The sequence below is a fragment of the Oryctolagus cuniculus genome, chromosome 13 (genome assembly GCF_051225735.1).
Source record: "Oryctolagus cuniculus isolate XC-2025 breed Fujian yellow rabbit chromosome 13, ASM5122573v1, whole genome shotgun sequence".
NCBI classification, from domain to species: domain Eukaryota; kingdom Metazoa; phylum Chordata; class Mammalia; order Lagomorpha; family Leporidae; genus Oryctolagus; species Oryctolagus cuniculus.
In genome coordinates, this window is record NC_142879.1 from 105,712,905 (window position 1) to 105,737,524 (window position 24,620).

Below are 24,620 nucleotides of genomic sequence, written 5' to 3' on the forward strand. Positions count from 1 at the left end.
CTGATCAGCCGTGATGGCGGAATTGGCTGAAGTGCTGCTTCGTGTTCATTCTAACAGCACTTTGCTTTCATTAGCAGGATGGGGATACTTTATCTTCAGTTCTGCACTACGCCTTAAATAGCTTATCATGGAATTAATGTGCAGTCCACTGTCGTTCCCCCTCTTCGTGGAGGAACGACACAGGACCCTGCGCTGTTCTTTTGTCTGCTCGGCCCTTCCCGGGTTTGCTGCTGGTTCTTCCCGGGTTGGCTACCGTCCCTCCACCTCCGTGGAAGGGCGGTTCCCCCTAGCCACTTTCCCCACTTCCGCGGGGGAGCGGCACACCGCCGGCCGGCTCTCTCGGGGGCTGCACAGGTGTTCCTTCAGATAGATGTTCCCCTTAGATGTTCCTGGTGCATGCTGTCTCTCTCCTCCTTTATAGTCCTCTTCCGCCAATCCCAACTCGGCTGCCCACACGCTGAGTACGCTGCTCTCCTCCAATCAGGAGCAGGATCAGCTCCTGGAGGTCATCACTCAAGTTGGCAAGAGGCAGCTGCGTAGAAGCTGTTTTCTCCTCTCCCAGCGCCATATTGTGGGAGAGCAGATGCATAGAATAAGTCTTAATTCCAGTAACTTAGTCTAGTCTGAGTTGCTCCCAGTTGCTCCCCACAGTCCACACAGGCTCGTGACGCAGAGGTGCAGCTCCTCCAGTGCCCTGCGTCATGTTGAAGCTCGCCCACAACTCCAAGGACTATCTGAAGACCGCTGAGTTGCACATTGAAAGAAGCAATGCTTTTCTCCAACAGCCTTATTTCTTGGCCTCCTGAAAATTTCCTTTTGTGAGATTTATTGGCTTACTTTGATTACAACAATGAAGTTTGATGATTTCAGAATGGTTATAACTGGGAGCTTTTCAGATTTCCTTCTTCTGTATATTCGTACAGTTAGTATCCTCAGTGTTCCATTGTGGAGACATACTGGTACAGAAATTTAAAAAATGGGGCTGGCATTGTGGCATAGTGGGTTAAGCTGCTGCCTTTGGCCTGCGATGCTGGCATCTCATATGAGTGCCTGTTGGAGTCCTGGCTACACCACTTCCGATCCAGCTCCCTGCTAATGCACCTGGGAAAGCAGTGAAGGATAGCCCAAGTGCTCGGGCCTGTAACCCATATGGGAGAGGAGTTCTAGGCTCCTGGCTTCAACATGGCCTAGTCCTGACTATTGTGGCCATTTGGGGACTGAACTAGCAGATGGAAGATTGATCTCTCTCTCTCTCTCTCTCTCTCTCACTCTCACTCTCACTCTCACTCTCACTCTGGCTCTGGCTCTCTGTCTTTCTATAACTCTTTCAAATAAATAAATCTATTTTTTTTGAAAAAAGAAATCATAAGAAGTAACCACATGATACAGTTTCATAACGACCTTGCCCATTGCACGTTACCCAGGGGTGATGTCCTGATGGAGTCGTCCTTCCTGTATGTGCTGTCATCACCAAAAACAATAATCCCAGAGTCAGTATAGTGGTCTGAACCCCAATTAACATGGCTCAGAAAGCACAGTGCTTCATCATACGTACTGAATGACAATAGTCGTTAGGGAAAACAGATTTATTTTTCCTGTTTCATCACGTTATTTTTTAAAGATTTATTTATTTGAAAAGCAGAGAGATGGAGATGGGGGAAGAGAGGGAGGCAGAGAGAGAGAGGTGGGGGGGTATCTTCCATCCTGTGGTTCACCCCCCAAATGGCTGCAACAGCCAGGGCTGGGCCAGGCTGAAGCAAGGAACTCAGAGCTGGTCTCGTGCATAGATGACAGAGGCCAAGGAACCGGGTCTTCATCTGCTGCCTTCCCAGATGCATTTGCAGGAAGCTGGGTTGGAAGTGGAGCAGCTGGGACTCAAACCAGCACTCCAACACAAGAGGCCAGTGTACAGGTGGTGGCATACACTGTGCCCCAGTGCCAGTCTTATGCTTTCCTTAAATTTAATGAAGTATCTTGAACTTGGCAGAGCAAGGGTTTTCCTTTCTTTTCAGTAACCTTGTCCCCCCACTTACCACATAGGTAGAATATTTTACAAATAGTATGAGTGGACATAACATTGAAATTGTTATGTAATGGATGACATATATCTAAGGTATAATCTGGAACACACACATCAGATAGGAAACCCAAAGTTAAATTAACAACAAATTCCAGTGCTTTGTTCTTATAGTAATTTAATTACATGGAAATATTCCCAATGAATCTATGTGGAAATGAATATAACAAACTGGCATTATTTCTCTAGAACTAGAACACTCCCTGTCAGAGCTTTATATATCTGCTTCTGAGTTTCATAGGAGTCAGGGCCACAACATTTGTGTGAAGGAGAGTGTGGTGACAAACTGGACCATCTGATCATCTACCCTGGCACCACGCCCTGGGTCCCTTTCATCCCAGCTCAAGCGTGTGCTATCAGTTAGAATTCAGATACCAGACAGAACCCTGAAGCAGGTCTTATTTTCAAAGGAAAATAACACACCTGTGATAAAGATAGGTAATCTGTTCAGAATATTAGTTTTCTCAAATACCTAGGAACTATCCACAAATACAAAACAGTGTTTAATAGGATAAGCAGAGGAAAACATGTTGGTGCACACAACGAAAAGTCTACACAGAGAGTGAAGTTTGTCACAGCTCCAAAGAGGGTTTTCTTCTAAGTGTATTATTTTAATTTATCCAAAAAACTCCTATGTGAGTATTAGAATCATTACTATTTTACTGATATATTTTATCTATAATTTTATTTTAATATTTCTTATTAAATACAATTATTATAATATTTCTTACTTATGTTTATGAACATAGAGAAGTCTTAGCAAGTAGTAAAAAAACCCAAAAAACAAAAACCCTACTAAATTAGTAGGCAAAGTGAATCAAGTCACTGGTGTTGACTATGCACCAGGGTGTTTTTCTCAATCACTGGCAAGTAGATAAGGAATGAGAAAAACTGTTATATTCTGAGGTCAAATCCTAGTCAAGACAGGAAGACATACTCATAATCAAGCCAGAGTTCTTTAACTTAGGGAAATGCTACTACTCAATAAATACAGGGTCTCAGAAGAAGCAGAATAAAATTCCGTGGCATGCAACTGCTGGAATGAATGTGAATATTTTCATGGTGGGCATGTTGACCACTCTGTGACTGAGGAAGAGAATCAGGCAGAACCGTGAGTGGTCTGACCTTGGGATTTTGAAGAGCGCTCTCATGGGATGCAGGTCGGCTAGTGGAGGATCCCCATCACCCAGCTCAATGGCAGTGATACCCAGGGACCACGTGTCACATCGAGCATCGTAAGTGGTGTCCAGTTGCTGTTCACACGCAATCACCTATGGGAAACAATGAGATGGTGGCTTAAGCAAGTAGTGCATGATAAGAGGAAAGCTTACGGTTTAAGCCAATGAAGTTTGACAGTTACAAGTCAAAATGAATGTACCAGGAGAATAAGAAATCAATATTAGCAGTATTTTTATTCTGAGAGCAGAGATTACCTTAGCAGGTTTCCAAGGATACGGGAAAGTATAAGAAGATCATGGAAAGGAATAATTTTGAAACTCCAAAACGAAAAGAGGAAAGAAACAATGATCCAAATAGAAAGAGATGAGTCAAATAAATGCACAACTAATCAATGTGTCAGTCACCTTTCAATGAGGGAATGGAGTCACCTGGGCAAAGACAAAGAATAAATCTTTAGGGAATTAAAAGTAAAGGAAGTAGGGCAGAGCAGTTAAGTTGTTGGAGATGGCCTGCATCCCATCCTGGAGTGACCGAGTTTGAATCCCTGCTCTACTCCTCATTCCGACTTCCCATTAACGTGCACCCTGGGAGGTGGCAGATGAAGGCTCAGGTACTTGGGTCCCTGTTCTCCACATGGAGACCCACATCAAGTTCTCAACTCCTAACTGTGGCCTGGCCCAGTCCTGGCTGTTGCAGGCAGTCAGAGAACAAATCAGTAGATGGAGGGAAGATCTCTCTCTCTCCTATTTAAAAAAAAAACTAAAGGAAAATAAACTGAGGGTAGTCAGCCAGGTTAGATGGTCTTGGTCGTCGCTGACAGCCAGAAGACAGGAATATCTAAGTGAGGAATGTGACAAGTTTGGAGGAATACAAAAAGGTTCACGTCATTCATAAAAGAAAAGCAAACTGAACAAAAACAAACCTTCATGATTTATCAATCGTTTTGTTGGGATGGCATTAAATTGTAAAACTGCAACCAGGTTTAAAAACATGTCACATTCCACGGTTTGATTATGGTGTAGCTTCCAACTCCAGCAGGTGTTTAGCCCCAAGTCATTAAGTTCATGATACTGGGAGGGAGGAAACTTGACCCCATCATGGTGTCTGGGAGGTGGGACAAGTGGGGGACATTAGGTCATGGTGGGCTGTGCTTTCAGGAAGTAGTTCCCTCTCTCTCTCTCTCTCTCTCTCTCTTTTTAAGATTTATTTTATTTATTTGAAAGAATTGCAGAGAGAAGTCTTCCATCCGCTGGTTCACTCCCCAGGAGCTGAGCCTATCTGAAGCCAGGAGCCAGGAGCTTCTTCCAGGTCTCCCACGTGGGTGCAGGGGTCCAAGCACTTGGGCCATCTTCCACTGCTTTCCCAGGCCACAGCAGAGAGCTGGATCGGAAAAGAAGCATCCGGGACTAGAACTGGCGCCTGTAGTTCTCATGGAAAGGTTGGTTATAAAAGCTGAGTCCACTCAGCCTCTCTGCTTCCTGGCTTACCATGTGATCCCCCCTCAGCATGTGAGCAGCCATCTTCCACCCTCATCAGATGCCAGACAAATAGGGCTGCCTAATCTTGGACTTGGAACCTCCAAAACTGTGAGCCGGAAGAAGTTACTTCCTTCAGAAATAACTTCAAAGTTGACAAATATGTCACTAATCAAAGGGTGAGATTGAGAGATAAGAAAAAAGGAGAAATTGTTTTTAAGATATTGTAAGTATCATATAGGAAAAATTTTATATTAATTACTTTGCTTTTTAAGAATAAATGTGTAAATACAAATACAGATGGATTGTGATTGTGAAAATTCAGGATCACAAGAATAAAACTGAACTTTGTTTTAAAAACTAATTTTTTGCATTTAAGAACTTTTATATTTTGTGAATGCCAACTCATAATAAAAATAAAAATGATTTTTGGATGATGACATGTTAAGTTGGCCTAAGGGCTTGGGCCATCTTCTGCTACTTTCCCAGGCCATAGCAGAGAGCTGGATGGGGAGTGGAACAGCCGGTTCTCGAACCAGTGCCCATATGGGATGCTGGCGGTTCAGGCCAGGGTGTTAACCTGCTGCACCACAGCGCCAGACCCTGAAATTAAATCTTTATTTATAGTTAATTCTAAGAGCAATGGCAGGAAACAGTTTAAATATAAACATATCAGTGAGATTAAAAAACATTAAAAGAAAGCAATAGTAACACAACACGTATAAAATGGTTATGCTAAAGAGGAAGAAGCCAGAGAACTAAAGGCAAACGCTGCTGGTAACATTCTGGTTCTGGTTGCCTGGTTCACAGGCAATAAAGAAGGCCAGAGCAGGGCTGGTGCTGTGGTGTGGTTGGTTAACGCCCTGGCCTGAAGCACTGGCATCCCATATGGGTGACAGTTAGTGACCCAGCTACTCCACTTCCGATCCAGCTCTCTGCTATATCCGGGGAGAGCAGTGGAAGATGGCCCAAGTCCTTGGGCCTCTGCACCCTCATGGGAGACCTGGAAGAAGCTCCTGGCTCCTGGCTTAGGATCGGCACATTTCTGGCCGTTGTGGTCAATTGGGGAGTGAGCCAGCGGATGGAAGACCTCTCTCTTTCTCTCTCTGCCTCTCCTCTGTGTAACTCTGACTTTCAAATAAATAAATAAATCTTAAAAAAAAAAGGCCAGGAATCAATGAGTTTCTCAGCATTTGAAGACCAATAACAGAATAAATTATACTATAAAAATTTAGTGGGAAAACTGCTGAAAAGCACTCAGCCTGGTAGTTAGGATGCTAGGGATCTGACGAGTCCCACTTCAGAGGGTTTTAGCTCCAGCTCCTAACTCCAGCTTTCTGCCAATGCAGACCCTGGGAGGTAGTGGCACTTGGGTGTCTACCACCCAGGTGGAAAACCTGGATTGACTTTCAGTCTTCCAGCTTCAACTCAGCCCACTCCCAGCTGCTGTGGGTACTTGGGGAATGAATCAGCAGATGGGAGCACTCTCTATTTGTTCCTCTCTCTCCATCTCTGTACCTCTCAATAAAAATGAAAAGGTAAAAAAATGTTTATTTGGGGGCAAGGAGTTTTGAAATAAATTCCTAATTTTTCATAAAACATATTTTCCATGAACTTTCTTAATGATTTGAATATCCCCTGTTGATATGATTTCAAAATTTTTGCACTAAAATAAACTTAACTTAAAATTCCATTTTCCATCAGTTTTTAGAAGTACCCTTGTATATATGCGCATATAGAGATGAATGATGACAGAAGAAGGGAGGGAGAATGGGAGAAGGGAGGGAGGGAGAAAAGGAAGAGGGAGGGAGGGAGGGGGAGAGAGAGAGAGAAAGAAGAGAAAGAGGGAGAACATAATTTCCAGCTCAGAGTCAGGATGATGAGGACATCATCTTATGCAGGGTTTCTCAGCCTTTCCAAGGGTTCTTTTTTATTTTTATTTTTATTTTTTTATTTTTATTTATTTATTTTTGACAGGCAGAGCGGACAGTGTGAGAGAGAGAGAAAGGTCTTCCTTTGCCGTTGGTTCACCCTCCAATGGCCGCTGCAGCTGGCGCACTGTGGCCAGTGCACCGCACTGATCCAATGGCAGGAGCCAGGTGCTTCTCCTGTTCTCCCATGGGGTGCAGGGCCCAAGGACCTGGGCCATCCTCCACTGCACTGCCGGGCCACAGCAGAGAGCTGGCCTGGAAGAGGGGCAACCGGGACAGAATCCGGTGCCCCGACTGGGACTAGAACCCAGGTTGCCGGCACCACAGGTGGAGGATTAGCCTGTTGAGCCGTGGCACCAGCCTCCAAGGGTTCTTAATACCACGTGACAGTGAACTGCTGCAACCAGAAAGCACAGCCTGAAGAACCAAGACAAGTACGGGAGTGCCAGGTTTTACATTAAAAACTCAAGTAACTGTCCAACATGGAAACCACTCGAGTGCCTACTGACTGATGAAGGGGCAAACATGATGTGGCCTGTATTTATAATAGAATATTATTCGTCCTTAAGAAGGAGGACTGATAAACACTACAACACGATGAATGTTGAAAATATTACATTAGGTGAAAGAAGCGACATATACAGCTATACATTGTAAGACTATATGAATGTCGCCGGCGCTGCAGCTCACTAGGCTAATCCTCTGCCTTGTGGCGCCGGCACACCGGGTTCTAGTCCCGGTTGGGGTGCTGGATTCTGTCCCGGTTGCCCCTCTTCCAGGCCAGGTCTCTGCTGTGGCTCGGGAGTGGAGGATGGCCCAAGTCCTTGGGCCCTGTACCCCATGGGAGACCAGGAAAAGCACCTGCCTCTGCCATCGGATCAGCGCGGTGCGCCAGCCATTGGAGGTTGACCCAACGGCAAAGGAAGACCTTTCTCTCTGTCTCTCTCTCTGTCCACTCTGCCTGTCAAAAAAAAAAAAAAAAAAAAAAAAGGAAAAAAAATACTATATGAATGTCCATAGAGACAGGAACCAGATCAATTGTTGCCTGGGGTAGGGGAGTTCCCAGATGGGAAGTGATAGTCAGGAGTACTGTGGTTCTTTTAAGTGGAACAAAAGCTAAGTATAGCTTGTGGTGATGGCTGCACAGCCCTCTGAACAGACACAAAAAACCCGAATACTGGCACTAACCCCTTAAATGAGTGAATTGCATGTCGTGTGAACTACCTCCCCATAAGGACACTAAAAATTTTTAAATCCATTTAGAAGAATTTTCCAGCCTATTGTACATCTTTATCTGCCTGAGCATAATACTAATGTGTTTTGCTCCACCAACGTTTTTTCCAGTAAAATTGCTATTTCAGGATAATGCATTATTTTATAGCTTCCCATTTGTGGTCCAGAAACATCTCCCCATAGGCTTAGTGAATTTATGTTCCAGTTCACCTGGAGCATTCTTGATTTATGTTTGCTGTCCTAGAGTCATTATAAACACTGTCCGCTTTCAGGCGTCCTGATTTCGGAATACATGATTTCCCATGTCCCCTTCATCTTGGCACACATGTACTCCAGTGTGGGAAGGATGGCTTTACATAACAGGAAAACACCACCTGTGATGCAGAATCCAACATTTTTTTAAAGATTTATTTTATTTGAAAATTACAGAGTTACAGAGAGAGGTAGAGACAGAGAGAGAGAGAGGTCTTCCATCTGCTGGCTCACTCCCCCAGATGGACACAATGGCCAGAGCTGCACCGATCCAAAGCCAGGAGCCAGGAGCTTCCTCCAGGTCTCCCACATGGGTGCAGGGGCCCAAGGACTTGGGCTTTCCTCCACTGCTATCCCAGGCCATAGCAGAGAGCTGGATCAGAAGGGGAGCAGCCGGGACTAGAAACGGCACCCATAGTGGATGCCAGTGCTTCAGGCCAGGGCTTTAACCCGCTGCACCACCGCACCGCCCCAGTAGAATCTAACTTAAAAATGCCAAATCAAGGGGCTGGCGATGTGGTGCAGTGGGTTAACACCCTGGCCTGAAGCACTGGCATCCCATATGGGCATTGATTCGAGACCCAGCTGCTCCACTTCCAGTCCCGCTCTCCGCTATGGCCTGGGAAAGCAATGGAGGATGGTCCAATTGCTTGGGCCCCTGCACCAGTATGGGAGACCTGGAGGAACCTCCTGGCAACTGGCTTCAGATCAGCACAGCTCCAGATGTTGCGGCCATCTGGGGAATGAACCATCGGATGGAAGACCTCTCTCTTCTGCCTCTCCCCTCTCTCTGTATAACTCTGACTTTCAAGTAAATACATAAATCTTTAAAAAAATGCCAAATCAAGAACTTCACTTTTTAATTGATAACATAATTTAATTGATAAATGATAGCAAGCTTACCTATGAAACTGTAAGAATATTGAAATGCTCCTTTATCAGTAGGGTGACTATATTTGTATTTGTTTAGCTTATTGCTCTCCGATTCTCTGAAATTTATAACTCTCTGTCATTTATAACACAGAGGTGGTAGAAATGGGGTATCTTGATTAACCAGAAAGCCAATTAGACAAAATATGTTCTTCAAGATTACAAGTTATTTATTGTAGAGAGATGACTATAATTTGTAGGCAAACATTTTGAACAAATGTTTCCAAGCCAGCTTGAAAAAAATGTAACAGAATCTTTCTTGTTTTCTATAATATCAATTGGTGCACTAAGCCCATTTGTGAGAAAAATGACTGTTTAGTAATTAATATTAAGGAAGATTTTTACTGAGTGATAAAGATATAATAAAGGCTTCACTACCATAAATTAACATAGCAAAACATAAAGCTAGAGGATTATTTATATAATTATATCACTTATTAGTATATTAGTTGACATATGCAGACAAAATGCAATGTTTGATATAGTAATCTCCTATTTTAATAAATTTGTATGTTTTAAAATCACTAGAAGTGTATCCACAAACTCTAGAAATTCTCATTTGAGATTCTCTTATTTGATTTTGTTTTTGTTATAAGTCTACATTTTATATTTTTAAAAAGATTTATCTATGTATGTATGTTTAAATAGGAAAGACACATTGGGGGCTAGTGCTGTGGCATAGTAGGTAAAGCCACTGCCTGCAGTGCCGGCATCCCATATGGGTGCTGGTTTGAATTCCGGCTGTTCCACTTCCAATCCAGCTCTCTGCTATGGCCTGGGAAAGAAGTAAAAGATGTCCCAAGTCCTTGGGCCCCTGCACCCATGTGGGAGACCCAGAGGAGGTTCCTGGCTCCTGGCTTTGGATCGGCCCAGCTCCAGCCATTGCAGCCAATTGAGGAGTGAACCACCGGATGGAGGACCTCTCTCTCTCTCTCTCTCTCTCTCTGTCTCTCTCTCTCTCTCTGCCTCTCTTTCTCTGTGTAACTCTGACTTTCAAATAAATAAATGAATCTTTAAAAAAAAAATCAAAAAGACACAGTGATTGGGGTAGGGGGGATAGAAAGAGAATCTTCCATTTCTGGTTCACTTCCTAAATGGCCACATGGCTGGGCCGCTGGGGCTGGGCCAGGTCAAAGTCAGGAGTCCAAAGTTACATCTGTGTGTCAGGGATTCAAGCACTGGGACGTCTTTTGCTGCTTTCCCAGGCACATTTCAGGGAGCTGGACTGGAAGCAGAGCAGTGGGGACTGGAACCGGTGCTCTGATATGGGGTGTCAGCGTTGCAGATGGCAGTTTAGCTCATGATGCCATAATGCTGGTCCCATTTCTTATTTTTATTATAATATGCACTCCTTTTAAAAAAGTTTTTTAATCCATTGTAAGTTTCATAAAATATCCTCACTCTGTATTTTATATTGTTTACATTTTTCAACTTTTTGCAAGTAATAATTAAATTAGCATTCAAACAGAAACAGAATACCATGATTTAATCCTCCAACAAATTTAATTATAAGATTTTGCAATATTAATATGGTATCTGAGTCACTTTTCCTCTCGTCACTCCCTAGAAAATAGTAGATAAATAGCAGAGCTTTTCTCAATGGGTATAGATAGCATTTTCAAAAATAAGTACTCTTTATTGATAAATGTAATTTAAAGGACTGAGCATTAATAGCGACTGTGGGGAGATGTGACCCTTAAAAAATTTTCCCTCCAGTATTGTGACAGTTTATTTACAACTTCCCAAAGTTAACAGAGAAAAGAATACACTAACGCTCAGCACAGTCCCCAGGTCCAGTGACTCAATACAGGTACTCCTGGAATAGCTCCTGGGCCTGGGCCTGATCTAATAATATAGGCTAGGGGCTTTCATCATATTTCTGTGATAATTTGATCATCCAATGTCAATTCACTGCTATGGACAGACACTAAACAACCAAAAGTAGACTTGTGAAAAACAACAGCTCTAGGTAGCTTCTCTTTACCACATGTGATTCACTCATTCATTCAACTTTTCATTGATTCAAATATTCATCCTCAGCCCGTTTAGTGTGTATCTTACCCTAACCATGCCTCTCTCACACATGTAAAAATCTCACATTAAAATTGCACATCTTGGGGCTGGCATTGTGGTATAGTGGGTAAAGCCACCACCAGCAACGCCAGCATCCCCAAAAGGTTCTGGTTCATGTACCAGCTGCTCCACTTCCAATCCAGCTCCCTGCTCATCACCTGGAAAAAGTAGCAGAAGATGGCCCAAGTGTTTGGACCCCGGCCACTTACATGGGAGACCAAATGAAACTCCTGGCTCCTGCCTTTGGTCTGGCTAAGTTTTGGCTCTTGTGGCCATTTGTCTGTCTCTGTCTCTCCCTCTCTCTCTCTGTAACTCTGCCTTTTAAATAAAAAAACAAATCCTGGGGCTGGCACGGTGGCGCACTAGGCTAATCCTCCGCCTGCAGCACCGGCATCCCATATGGGTGCCGCGTTCTAGTCCCGGTTGCTCTTCTTCCAGTCCAGCTCTCTGCTGTGGCCCGGGAAGGCAGTGGAGGATGACCCAGGTGCTTGGGCCCTGCACCCCATGGGAGACCAGGAGAAGCACCTGGCTCCTGGCTTCAGATCGGCATAGCTCTGGCCGTAGTGGCCATTTGCGGGGTGAACCAATGGAAGGAAGACCTTTCTCTCGGTCTCTCTCTCACTTTCTGTAACTCTACCTGTCAAATAAAAAAAATCTTTTTAAAAAATTATACAACTGGCAGTTTCTTGTGGTACATTCCAAAACACTTATGGAGAGAGCATCCACATGAAAAAGAAAGACAGAATCAAATATTACGTCTGTCTTTGTGAAAACATTATCTGACCTCAGGGGCCATCCAAAACGGTGTTCCCACAGATGTGTTCCGACGGTGCCGGGTGCTGGTGAGTTGTGCGGACACACCTGGAAGAGAGACGTGAGACTTACCTCTTGCATTAATTATGCACATAAAGAGACACCAGTTGCTATACATTTTCTTAAAAATGAGTACAATAATTCCACTCCCCCTAAGCTGCCCATGCACTTGACCTTCACCCAGAAGGGTCCTAGATCAGGATTTCTGCATAGCCAAGCCCAGAACTGCCCTTCTAATTCCTACTTCTCACAGCCAAATCCCACTTAGATCTAAACCCCGTTCCCCCACGCTGACTTTTCATCTACTTGTATCATAACAATCTCTTCTCCCTTTGGCGGTCCACAGTTTACACCATTTTCTTCACTGTGTTTCGGCATGTCATTATTTGACTCCTGTGCTTCCTCCCCTCCCTCTTCCTCCTCTTGCCTGCGAACAAATTCCAGTGAATTTAAGAAAGGTTTATACGGTATTAGACGTGTAGTACCTAATTGTGAGTATGCATAAACTGTCTTCCATCTATCAACTAAGGACAAATCACACCTGATCTGATCACAAGCTTCCAATAAACTACATCTATTTAAGCTCACGTCAGAACCGAATCAGTTCTGTCCTCTAGAGAGAGTATAATCCTGAAGGGTTAGGATGCAGCGCTATAGTCAAATATTTCTATCATGTTATTCCATCAATACGGTCAGGGACTTCGGAGTCAGGTCTCTCATCTTGAGAGATCTTCATGCAGAGGGCCTGGTTACCTCTGAACACATAGTGCCCTTGACCTTTGACCTCTCTGGATTTGATAGGCTAGACCCAAATCATGAGCTCTCACTCCGTGACTTCCCTGCTCTGAAAAGGCCCTCTTGCAGGGCTGGCAATGTGGCCTAGCCAGTAAAGCCGCCGGCTGTGACACCAGCATCCCACACGGGCACCAGTGCATGTCCCACCTGCTCTGCTTCTGACCCAACACCCCCCTTCACACCCCTTGTCGAAGAGCGCCAGGGTAATGGATTACAGCATCCGTGGAATCTCATGTACCATTTAGCATCTAGTGGCGCCTTAGAGAAAGATTATACACAGTTCCTGTGGGGGCAACTGGATGGTAAAAAGACAGCCTCAGCCCAGAATGCGAAGAAAGAAAAATAAAAAGATTGAAATAAGTGAAGATGCATCTAGGTAGAGTAAGAAATCGAGTCTTAGATGATTAACATCCAGCTATGACAGTGACAGAGAACAAACAGCATTTATCCACTTTCCTGTTTTCTCAGTGCCTCTACAATGCCTATTAAGCCTCAAGGTAATTTTATGAACACAACCAAACAGCTTCATGACTTTAAGAGCTTCAGAGGCAACTTTATGGTCATAATGTCCAATTTGTCCAGGTTCAGGTTAGTAAACTTAAGTGGGAGAGAAAAATCACCCTGCTGCAGCCAAATGACATTTTGATATTAGGATAAATTCTCACATGAGAAGTAGCTAAGAAGATAGGAAAATGCATATTCTGGTTTTAAATGATTGACATCAACTATTTTAAAAGGCAATAGGGGCTGGCGCCACGTCTCAATAGGCTAATCCTCTGCCTTGCGGTGCTGGCACACCGGGTTCTAGTCCCGGTCGGGGCGCCGGATTCTGTCCCTGTTGCCCCTCTTCCAGGCCAGCTCTCTGCTGTGGCCCGGGAGTGCAGTGGAGGATGGCCCAAGTGCTTGGGCCTGCACCCCATGGGAGACCAGGAGAAGTACCTGGCTCCTGCCATCGGATCAGCGTGGTACGCCGGCCGCAGTGCGCCAGCCACGGTGGCCATTGGAGGGTGAACCAACAGCAAAGGAAGACCTTTCTCTCTGTCTCTCTCTCTCACTGTCCACTCTGCCTGTCAAAAAAAAAAAAAAAAAAAAAAAGGCAATAGGGATCCAAAGTATGAATTGGGGAGTGAAGATTAGGGCAATGACTTGTCCCAGAGAGTAACTGGTGGGATAAGTCACCCTGGCACAGAGACATCATCATCTCCAGAGAGAAGATGCTGAAGAGTGGAAAATCTCTGGGATGTAGACAGGAGCAGGAGGCCAGAGGGGAAGAGGCAGGGGAGGCTGAATGAAGACCAGCGATGGCACTGATCCATCCCAAGTCACAGCCGCAGCAACAGCACAGGAACTTGTGTGAATGACTCCTGGTATTTTGCCTTGCTAGGGAAATTTCAGGCTATTTTAGGCCCTTCCAGCGAGGTTTTTGGACTGCCCAGTGGACCCTGCTCTCTATGCCGTAAGTTCTGTTTCCAGGGAGAGAAATGTGCAGGCTTTCTACTTGCACTCAGACATCATGCATGATCATAGGAAGACGGGAGAAACACAAAATGTGCAGTTCCTGAGGCAACTTCCGGGAACTCGACTTGCTACAACCATATAACAAAACCTTTGACACATCAGTGGAGCAGAGGGAGAAGTATGGGATTGTTGTTAAAAACAAAATACTGAAGGAGTGAGAATTGAAGTTGTAAAAATAAATAATTTTGGTAACATAAAGCAGACATAAAGTGCATTTACATCATCTACTGTTGTCGTTTTGTTGATGAGGGTTAAGATAGCATGAGGGTTGAAATGAACCAGCAGGTGGGCTAACAGTGGTCCCTGATATTGGCCAAATATTCTTGTAGATGACTCTGTGGAGCTGTTTTTTCAATTATACTAACATTTACCTCTGTGAGTTGTGAGTAGAGTAGATGACCTTCAATAATGTCAGAGGGTCATATCCAATCAGTTGGAGGCTTTCTTAGAACAAAGATGGCTCTCCCCTGGCAGGAAGGAAGTCTGCCACGGACCCTCCATGCTTACACGGAAACTCTTCCTTGCTGTCCAGGCAGAAGATTTTGGAATCACCAAGCCACAGTTCTTTAAAATAAATACTCCCCTACACTCATACACATCCTGTTGGTTTTGTTTTTCTGGAAAATCCTACACAAAATTTTTGCATGGTTTTGTACGATAAGAACTCTTAGGATGATTACTTCAAAACTATAATGAACTAGGCTGCTTACGACCTGATCAGACACATCTGACATAATTATTTAATTAGCACTACAGCTACAGCAACTACTAGAGGTTTAAAGGGCTGGAATTACTTTGTTTCTTTTCTCCTCCCCCAATCCCACTTACCTGCATTATTGTCTTTTACACTGGGGAATCAATGTCTACAGTATTTAAAAGCAACCACATATTTAAGAGAATTTAGAAAGTCACTGTACACCATACACACTGAGGGAAAGGTGCAGGCTCAAAAGAGGCCAGCATTGTGGCACAGCAGGTAAAGCCACTGCCCACGACGCTGGCGTCCCTTATGGGTGCTGCTTGCGTCCTGGCTGCTCCACTTCCAATCCCCCTCTCTGTTAATGGCCTGGGAAAAGCAGCAGAAGATGGCCCAAGTGCTTGGGTCCCTGCCACCCGCAAGGGAGACCTAGATGGAGCTCCTGTCTCTTAGCTTCAGCCTGGCCCAGTCCTGTCCGTTGTGGCCATCTGGGAGCGTGAACCAGCAGATAGAAGATGTCTGTCTGTCTGTCTCTCTTCCTGCCTCCCTCCCTTCTTCCTTCCCTCTCTCCTTCCTTCCCTCCCTCCCTCTTTCTGTAATTCTGACTTTCAAATGAATAAATAAATTAATAATAATAAATAAATACAATTTTTAATGAGGCCTAAGTAGATCTTAAATTTACACTTCAACAAAAACATCAGTTTCCACAACGATATTTTAGATTCAAATGTTCAGTTTTCAACAACAAATCACAAAACATACAAAGAAACAGGAACATTGGATAGACAGCTCAAAGGAGAAAAATAAACCAACAGAAATCATGCCTGAGAAAGACCAGAGAATGGACTTGCTAGACAAAGAAAGAACTGGAGGACGATATGGAAACGGTTAGGGAATGAAGTATGAACAAAATAGAAACATGAATATAAAGACAGAAAACCTAAAAAGAAACCAAAAAGTAGATTTTGGAGGTGAAAAATACAATAACTGAAATGAAAAAAAAAACATTAGAGGGATTGAAAAACAGAGTTAGGCAGACAGAAGAAAAAAATCAGCAAATTATAAGACAGCACAATTGAAATGATCAAGATATTACAATTGAAATTATCAACTGAAAATCTGTAGTACAGAAAGAAAAAAAAGACTGAAGGAAAATCAACAGAGCCTAATGGATCTATGAGACACTATCAAGCACACAGACACAGCATTGGGGAGTCCCAGAAGAAGAGAAAAAGAGGGCAGAGAGATTATTCAAAAAAATAATGGTTAAAGAGTCCCAAATCTGAGGAAAGACAGGAATATGAACACCCAAGAAGCATAATGAACTCTGAGTAAGATGAAACTCAAAGATACACAACACCAAGACACACAGTAATCAAACTACCCCAGAGTGAAATTTGAAAGCAGCAACATAGAGGTGACACACACAAAGGATTCTCAATATTATCAGCAGATTTCCCATCAGAAACTTGGGAAGCCAGATGGCAGTGGGCTGATGTATTCAAAGTGCGGAAAGAAAAAAAGCGGTCAAACACCTATAGCCAGTAAAAGGGTCCTTCCACAGTGAGGGAGATACTAAGACATTCCAGGTCAATAAAAGCTGGTGGAGTTTACCACCTCTGGAGCTGGCCTGCAAGAAATGATAAAAGGAGTCCTGTAGGTTGAAATTAAAGGACCTAGAAGCTGCATGAAGACATAAAAATCTCATGAAAGGTAAATATACAGACAATTGTATAAGCTAGTATTATTTTAACTATGGCTTTAACTCCATTTTTGTTACCTATGCAATTTAAGAGATGATACACATTTAAACGTTTACTACCTGAAAAAACTAGCATTATTTCAATTTGGTTTGGAATATCACATTTTATTTCCTACATAATTTAGGATATTAATACATAAAATGAGTTTATGGTTTTAGATATACATTATGTAAAATGTAATTTTGTAACATCAATAACTGAAAGGGCATAGATACAGGGCTGTTTGGAGCAGTTTTTGTACATAACTGAAGTTAAGCTGTTCTAAATTAAAATCATAGTGTTACGACTTCAGTCTATTAGATATACTCTCCATTGTAACCATAAAGAAAATAGCTATAGAATGTATGTAAATGGAAATGAGAAGGGAGCTAAGGTTTTACTTCAAAAAGAATCAACCAAACACAAAAGACAATAATGTAAGAAATGAGGGGAAAAGCTATAAGGTTTATAGAAAACAAATATCCAAATGTCACAAGTAAGTCTTCCTTATTAATAATAACTTTAAATGTAAATAAAAAAAAAAGGTTGGCAGCACGCATGTATAAAACACTCAATCCAACCATATGCTACGATCTACAAGATGCTCACTTTAGATTTAGGACACAAACAAGGGAAATGCAATGAAAAGAGAGCAGAGTATCTAAACTAATATCACGTAAAGCAGGTGTCATTTTTAATTTAATTTTTTCTTTATTTATTTGATAGAGTTAGAGAGAGAAAAAGACAGAGAGAGGTCTTCCTTCCGTTGGTTCACCCCCCAAATGGCTGCCACGGCCAGCACCGCGCCGATCCGAAGCCAGGAGCCTGGTGCCCCCTCCTGGTCTCCCAAGCGGGTGCAGGGACCCAAACACTTGGGCCATCCTCCACTGCCCTCCCGGGCCACAGCAGAGAGCTGGACTGGAAGAGGAGCAACCGGGAACAGGTGTCATTTTTAAAAATTATAAAAAAAAAAACAAAGAAAGACATTATATATTAATGAAGGGTTCAGTACAGCCAGAAGATCTAATATTTATAAACAATTATATATATATATATATAATAACAAACCAACAAAACATATTAAGAAAAGACAGAAAAGAAGGAAAAACAGACAATTATTCTGCAGTAATTGGTGGAGAATTTAATAACTCCACTGCCAATCACAAATAGAACAATCAGATAGACGATAAGTAAGGAAACAGAAGTCCTGAGAAACGTAATAAACCAAGCAGATCTAACAGACACACACAGCACACCAACGGTAACAGAACACAAAATCTAACAAAGTACACTCTACTCATCGGTAACAGAACATACCATCTTCTCCAATGCTCATGAAACATTTTTCCAGAAAAGGCCATATGTTAGACCACAAATTAGTCTCAATGGATTTAAGAGATAGATATTATGCAAATTATCTTCTCTGACCACAGATGAAGTTAAAAATCAATTTAAAAGAAGGGAAGTTGGCAAATTCACAAATCTGTGGAGCTTAAAAAACACATTCTTAAATAACCAGTGGATCAAGAAGAAATCACAAGAGGAATTATAAAATATCTTGAGACAAACAAAAACAACAACAACATACCAACTCATAGTACACCCATGAAATGATGCTAAGGGGGAAATTTATATTTACAAATGCTTACAGTAAAAAAGATTAAAAAAAACCTCTCAGATCAACAATCTAACTTCACAACTTAAGGAACTAGTAAAAGAACAACTAAGCCCAAAATTAGTAGAAGAAAGGAAACAATAAAAATTAAAGAAGATATGGCTGAAATAGAGATTAGGAAAAAACAATAGAGAAAATCAATGAAACTAAAATTAGTTCTCTGGGGCTGGCACTGTGGCGCAGTAAGTTAATCTTCTGCCTGTTGACACCGGCATCCCATATGAGCGCCGGTTCAAGTCTCAGCTGCCCTCTTTCAATCCAGGTCTCTGCTATGGCCTGGGAAAACAGTAGAAGACGGCGCAAGTGCTTGGGCCCCTGCACTCACATGGGAGACCAGGAAGAAGCACCTGACTCCTGGCTTCAGATCGGTGCAGCTCCAGCTGTTGTGGAGTGAACCAACGGAAGGAAGACCTTTCTCTCTGTCTCTCCCTCTTACTGTCTGTAACTCTCTCTCTCTCTCAAATAAATAAATAAAACCTTTAAAAAATAAAATTAGTTCTCCAAAAAGATAAAAAAAATTAACAAACCTTTCAGTCTACTAAGGAAAAACCAGATGACTCAGGTTATTAGGAGCAGAAGTGAAAGTGGGGACATTACTACTGAAGTTGTACAAATAAAAAGATGATAAGCCAGTAGTAGGAACAGCTCTTGAGAACACATCAGATAATGCGGATGAAATGAAGACATTTCTAGAAATATGCAACCTACCAAGACTGAATCATGATGAAATACTAGTCATACATAAACCTATAACTAGTAAGGAGACAGATTCAGTAACCAAAGATCTCCACAAAAAGACAAGTCTTTGGCCAATGACTATTTGAATAATAACTAAAACAAATCCTTCTCAAACATCCAGAAATAAAAAAGGAGAGAACAAGTGCCAACTTTTGCTATAAGTTCAGCATTGTCTGCGTACCAAAGCCACATGAATACACTACAAAAAAAGGATAAGTACAGACCAATATTCCTTACAAACATGGATACAAAAATCCTTGACAAAATATTAGCAAACCAAATTCAACAGCACATGACAGGATTACTTATGACCAGGTGAAATGCAAGGAAGGCCCAAAATATATGAAAATCAACAAATGTAACACACCACACCACATTAACAGAATGAAGAGAAACAAATCATATGATCATTTTAATTGATGTAGAGAAAGGATTTGACAAAATTCAACACCTTCTCATGATAAAAACAATAAACTCAACAAACTAAGAATAAAAGAAAACTACTGCAGTACAATAAAAATCACATAGGAATAGCCACAGTGAGCATACTACTCAGTGGTGAAAGTTTCAAATGTTTCCTCTCAGATCAGTAAGGCAAGGATCTCTCTCCTCCACTGCCACACCTGTTCAAACATGATATTAGACTCCTCAGAGCAATTAGGCCAGAAAGAGACATAAAAGCATCCGAACTAGAAGGAAAACGCTATCTGTTCACAAGTGATGTAATCTTATATGTAAAAAAATCTTATACCCTCAATATTACAAAATATTACTGAAAGAACTTTAAAAAGGGAGACTGGCAATGTGGCATAGCTGGCACAGGCCTCCAGCTACAGATGTGGCACCATATGGGTGCCAGCTGCTCCACTTCTGATCCAGCTCCCTACTAGGGGCCTGGGAGAGCAGTGGATGATGGCCCAAGTGCTCGGACCCCTGCACCCACATGGGAGACCTGGATGGAGCTCCTGGCTTCTGGTTTCAGATAGGCTAAGCTCTGGCCATTGCAGCCATTTGGGGAGTGAACCAACAGATGGAAGACCTCTCTGTCTCTCCCTCTCTCTGTAACTCTGCATCTCAAATAGATAAATAAATCTTTAAAAAAAATTTAAAAAGATACAAATAAACAGAAAGGCATCTTGTTAATGAGTTGAAAACCTCAATATTTTTTAAAAGATTTATTTTATTTATTTGAAAGACAGAGTTACAGAGAGAGATAACGACAGAGAGAGCGTTCTTCCATCCACTGGTTCACTCCCCAGATGGCCTCAATGGCTGGAGCTGCACCAATCCAAAGCCAGGAGCCAGGAGCCTCCTCCGGGTCTCCCACGTGGGTGCAGGGGCCCAAGTTCTACTGCTTTCCCAGGCCACAGCAGAGATCTGTATCGGAAGAGGAGCAGCTGGGACTAGAACCGGCGCCTATATGGTATGCTGGCGCTTCAGGCAACTCCTATGGAAATCCAAACAACGTCTTTCATAGAAATTGAAAAACCAATCCTACTAATATCAAGGGACTATGAATAGCCGCAAGTTCTTAACAAAGAAGAACACAGTTGGAAGACTCAGACTTCCTGATTCCAAAGCCTAAGAAAAATGACAATTTAATCAACCAATGGTTCTGGAAAACTGGTTAGCCAAATGCAAAAATTGAAGTCAAAATCTTGTCTAACCCCATCAACAAAAACGAGCTCAAAATGGCTCAAATACCTAAACATAAGAGCTAAAGCCACAAAACTCTTGAAGAAAACATAGGAGATGTTGGATTTCACAATGGTTTCTTGGATATAATACCAAAGTCATAACAATAAAAAAGTGGACAAACTAGACTTTATGAAAGTAAAAACTTTAGGACATAAAAAGACACTATTAGCAAAGTAAAAAAGCAACACATAGAACTGTGTGTTGAGAAAGCATTTAAAATGTTGAAAAAGCATTCACAAATCATATTCTGATAAGGCATTACTACTCAGAATATATAGAGAACTTCTAAAACTCAATAACAAAAGAACAGACAACTTGATTAAACAATGGGCAAAACATCTGAAAAGATATTTCTTCAAAGAAAATATTTAAGTGGGTATTAAGCACATGAAAAGATGCTCGACTTCAGTTACAGTTAGGGAAATGCAAATCAATATCACAACGAAAGGGGCTGGCGCAGTAGATTAAAGTCCCATACAGACACCTGTTCCAGTCCTGGCTGCTCCACTTCCCATCCAGCTCTCTGCTATGGCCTGGGAAAGCAGTAGAAGATGGTCTAAGAGCTTGGGCCCCCGCATCTGCATGGGAGACCTGGAAGAAGCTCCTGGTTCCTGGCTTCAGATTAGCTCAGGTCTGGCCATTTGGGGAGAGAACAAGTAGATGGAAGACCCCTCTCTCTCTCTGGCTCTACCTCTCTGTGTAACTCTGTCTTTCAAATAAATAAAAAATAAATCTTAAAAAAAAACACAAAGAGATATCCACTCATAGCCTTTAGGATGGCTATCATCAAGAAAATCAAACACTAGGAAGTGTTGGCAAAGATGGAAAAAAAAAGCAGAACTCTATGCACTGTTTGTAAAAATGTAAATGGTACCGCTATTGTGGAAGACAATGATTCCTCAGAAAACTAAAAACAGAATTAACATTGGATTCAGTAATTCCACTTTTGAGTATATGCTAAAAAGAACAATTAAAGAACTCGAAATGTTTGTACACGCACATTCATAGCAGCATTATTTATAATGGCCAAAAGGTTTAGGCAACCTAATTTGCCATCCATAATTGGATGGATAAGCCAAGTGTGCTATATAAATACAAAGGAATACTATTGTAGCACAAAATGGAAGGCAATTTTGACACACACCACATGGATGAATGTTGAGGACATTATGTTGAGTGAAATAGGCCTGCACAAAAAGACAAGTAATGTATGATTCCACTTATAGGAAGCACTTAGAATAATAAAAACTGCAGGCACGGAAAGCAAATTGGTGGTCTCCAAGGACTGGAGGAGGGGAGAAGAGGAGTTACTGTTTAATGTATTTAAAATCAGATTTGTAAGATAAACAGTTCTACAGAAAAATGTTAGTGATGGCAGCTAATAACATGAGTATAGTTAACAACATTTAATTATACATTTAAAATGGTTAAGAGAATAAATTTTATGTTGTTTGCATTTTACTAAAATATAAATTATTAAATGAAATAGAATATTCTACAGTGGACATAAAAAAAAAAGACTACTACCTCACATACACAACTCTTCTCAAAATAGTTTTTGAGAATGATTGTGATTTTTGTGTCAACATTTATTTAATAAATCTCATGAGGGCTATATTGCTTCCCACTAGGAAATTCACTTTTACACAACATTTTGCATTTAAAGAGGATCAAAATTCTGATGTTTCTGCAAATGGTAGACAAGGTTAAGATGACTCAAGGTAGCTGACTGGCTCATTCCAAACACCTCTTCTATCAGTGCCCACGTGATTTCCCTTGAAAAATCTGCCTTCTCTCCAGTCCACCAGACTCTACATTGGGCCCTTTGGATAGGTCTTACCTGTTGTCTAGTAGAGAAGGTGTGATGCTTTCTTTAAAGCCATCAAGATCCCACTGCTTGCAGTACCCTCCTTGGCTTTGGACAACAAATGATGCAACTAGAGCTGTCCAAGGTACTCAGTTCTATATGTCTATGGACAGGTACACATATGTACAGTACTGCATGGAGCCGAGCACACATCATAGTTCTTTTTTTAAAAAGACTTATTTATCTGAAAGGCAGAGTTACAGAAAGAGAAGGAGAAACAGAGAGAGACCTTCTACCCACTGGTTCACACACCCCAAATGGCTACAATGGCCAGGGCTAGGCTAGGCTGAAGCCAGAAGCCTGGATCTCATCCCAGGACTCTCAAATGAGTACAGGGGGCCAAGTATTTGACCCATCACCTGCTGCCTCCCAGGGTGTGCATTAGCAGGAAGCTGGAATCAGGGCACAGCCAGGACTTGAACCTCGGCACTCCAAGATGGGATTCTGGTGTTCCCAAGCAGCAGCTTAACCACTAGGCCAAATGTCTACCCCTTCCCTTCTAGTTTCAAAAATTGTTCCTTGGCCTGTCAGTTTTTCTCATTGTCTTTGGAAGTAGCACTAAATGATATCAGTCTATAGCTCCAAAATTTTAATTTCTATGATATATATCTATATATCTGATTATATATATGTGTGTTTATACACACACACACACACACACACACACACACACTGTCACTCCCCCTCTTCGCGGAGGAACGACACAGGACCCTGCGCTGTTCTTTTGTCTGCTCGGCCCTCCCCGGGTTTGCTGCTGGTTCTTCCCGGGTTGGCTACCGTCCCTTCCACCTCCGTGGAAGGGCGGTTCCCCCTGCCACTTTCCCCACTTCCGCGGGGGAGCGGCACACCGCCGGCCGGCTCTCTCGGGGGCTGCACAGGTGTTCCTTCAGATAGATGTTCCTCTTAGATGTTCCTGGTGCATGTTGTCTCTCTCCTCCTTTATAGTCCTTTTCCACCAATCCCAACTCTGCTACCCACACGCCAAGTACGCTGCTCTCCTCCAATCAGGAGCAGGTCCTGCTGTTTATTGGTTGAACTGGAGGCAGCTGTGTAGAAGCTGTTTCCTCCTCTCCCAGCGCCATATTGTGGGAGAGCAGATGCATAGAATAAGTCTTAATTCCAGTAACTTAGTCTAGTCCGAGTTGCCCCCCCCACATATATATATATATAAAATCCCTAGATAAAAAGCTTTCTTTTCTTTCACCTGCTAGTAAGTTAAAAAGAATGTCTTGCCTGAATCTACTGCCTAGTCTTGACTGATTGAATGCAGAGTGGGCATTGGACCCAGTGTGGACTACTGAAATTCCTTTCATTTGGTGCTGAAAGTCCAGGTTGGTTAGTTCTTAGCACAAGATCCATATGCCTATGGCCTGGGGAGGCTGAGGCTGTTATTTGGGGGTAGACTTAAAGAGCTACATGAAGTTCCCAAAGGCTGGTGGGCAGGCAGGGAGGCTGATGAGCAGAGCAAGAAGCAAGAGATAGCAGAAGTCTTGGTTGCCCTTCATTTTCCTGTCCCCATTGCAGACCCCTGAACGCTGTTCTTATTTATGAGGTTGCCTATTGGATCTTATTCTTCCTTAGTCCTTACAACCAAAAACCTTTGACTAAAAATACATCATTATCTACTGTGTTAAATAGCTTAATTCAAATTTGGAACATGCTCAGTTCAAAACACATGAGCCCACACGTTCAGAGAGATCATAAAATTCTAAAGGAGTCTACTTATTCAAAGTTCAGTTTTATATAAAAAAAGAATTTTAAGTGGCTTTATTTTCAAACAAGGTAAGAGTCACCTCCCCAAAGTACAAAAGTATATTCTAACTGAGCAAAGTACTCATTTTCTGTGGGGAGCAACTCGGACTAGACTAAGTTACTGGAATTAAGACTTATTCTATGCATCTGCTCTCCCACAATATGGCGCTGAGAA

At 42.3% G+C, this 24,620-nt stretch overlaps 1 protein-coding gene across 1 annotated transcript in view; it reads right to left on the bottom strand.

Moving 5' to 3' along the window:
• MYO3A (myosin IIIA) overlaps window positions 1-24,620 on the bottom strand; it is a 236,160-nt gene that overhangs the window by 146,870 nt on the left and 64,670 nt on the right. The window contains exons 7-8 of the mRNA XM_089312433.1: window positions 11,935-12,011; window positions 3,203-3,348 (exon numbers count right to left, since the gene is read on the bottom strand). Coding sequence (XP_089168559.1) covers window positions 3,203-3,348; window positions 11,935-12,011 — 223 coding nt within the window. The remainder of the gene's footprint in view (window positions 1-3,202; window positions 3,349-11,934; window positions 12,012-24,620) is intronic.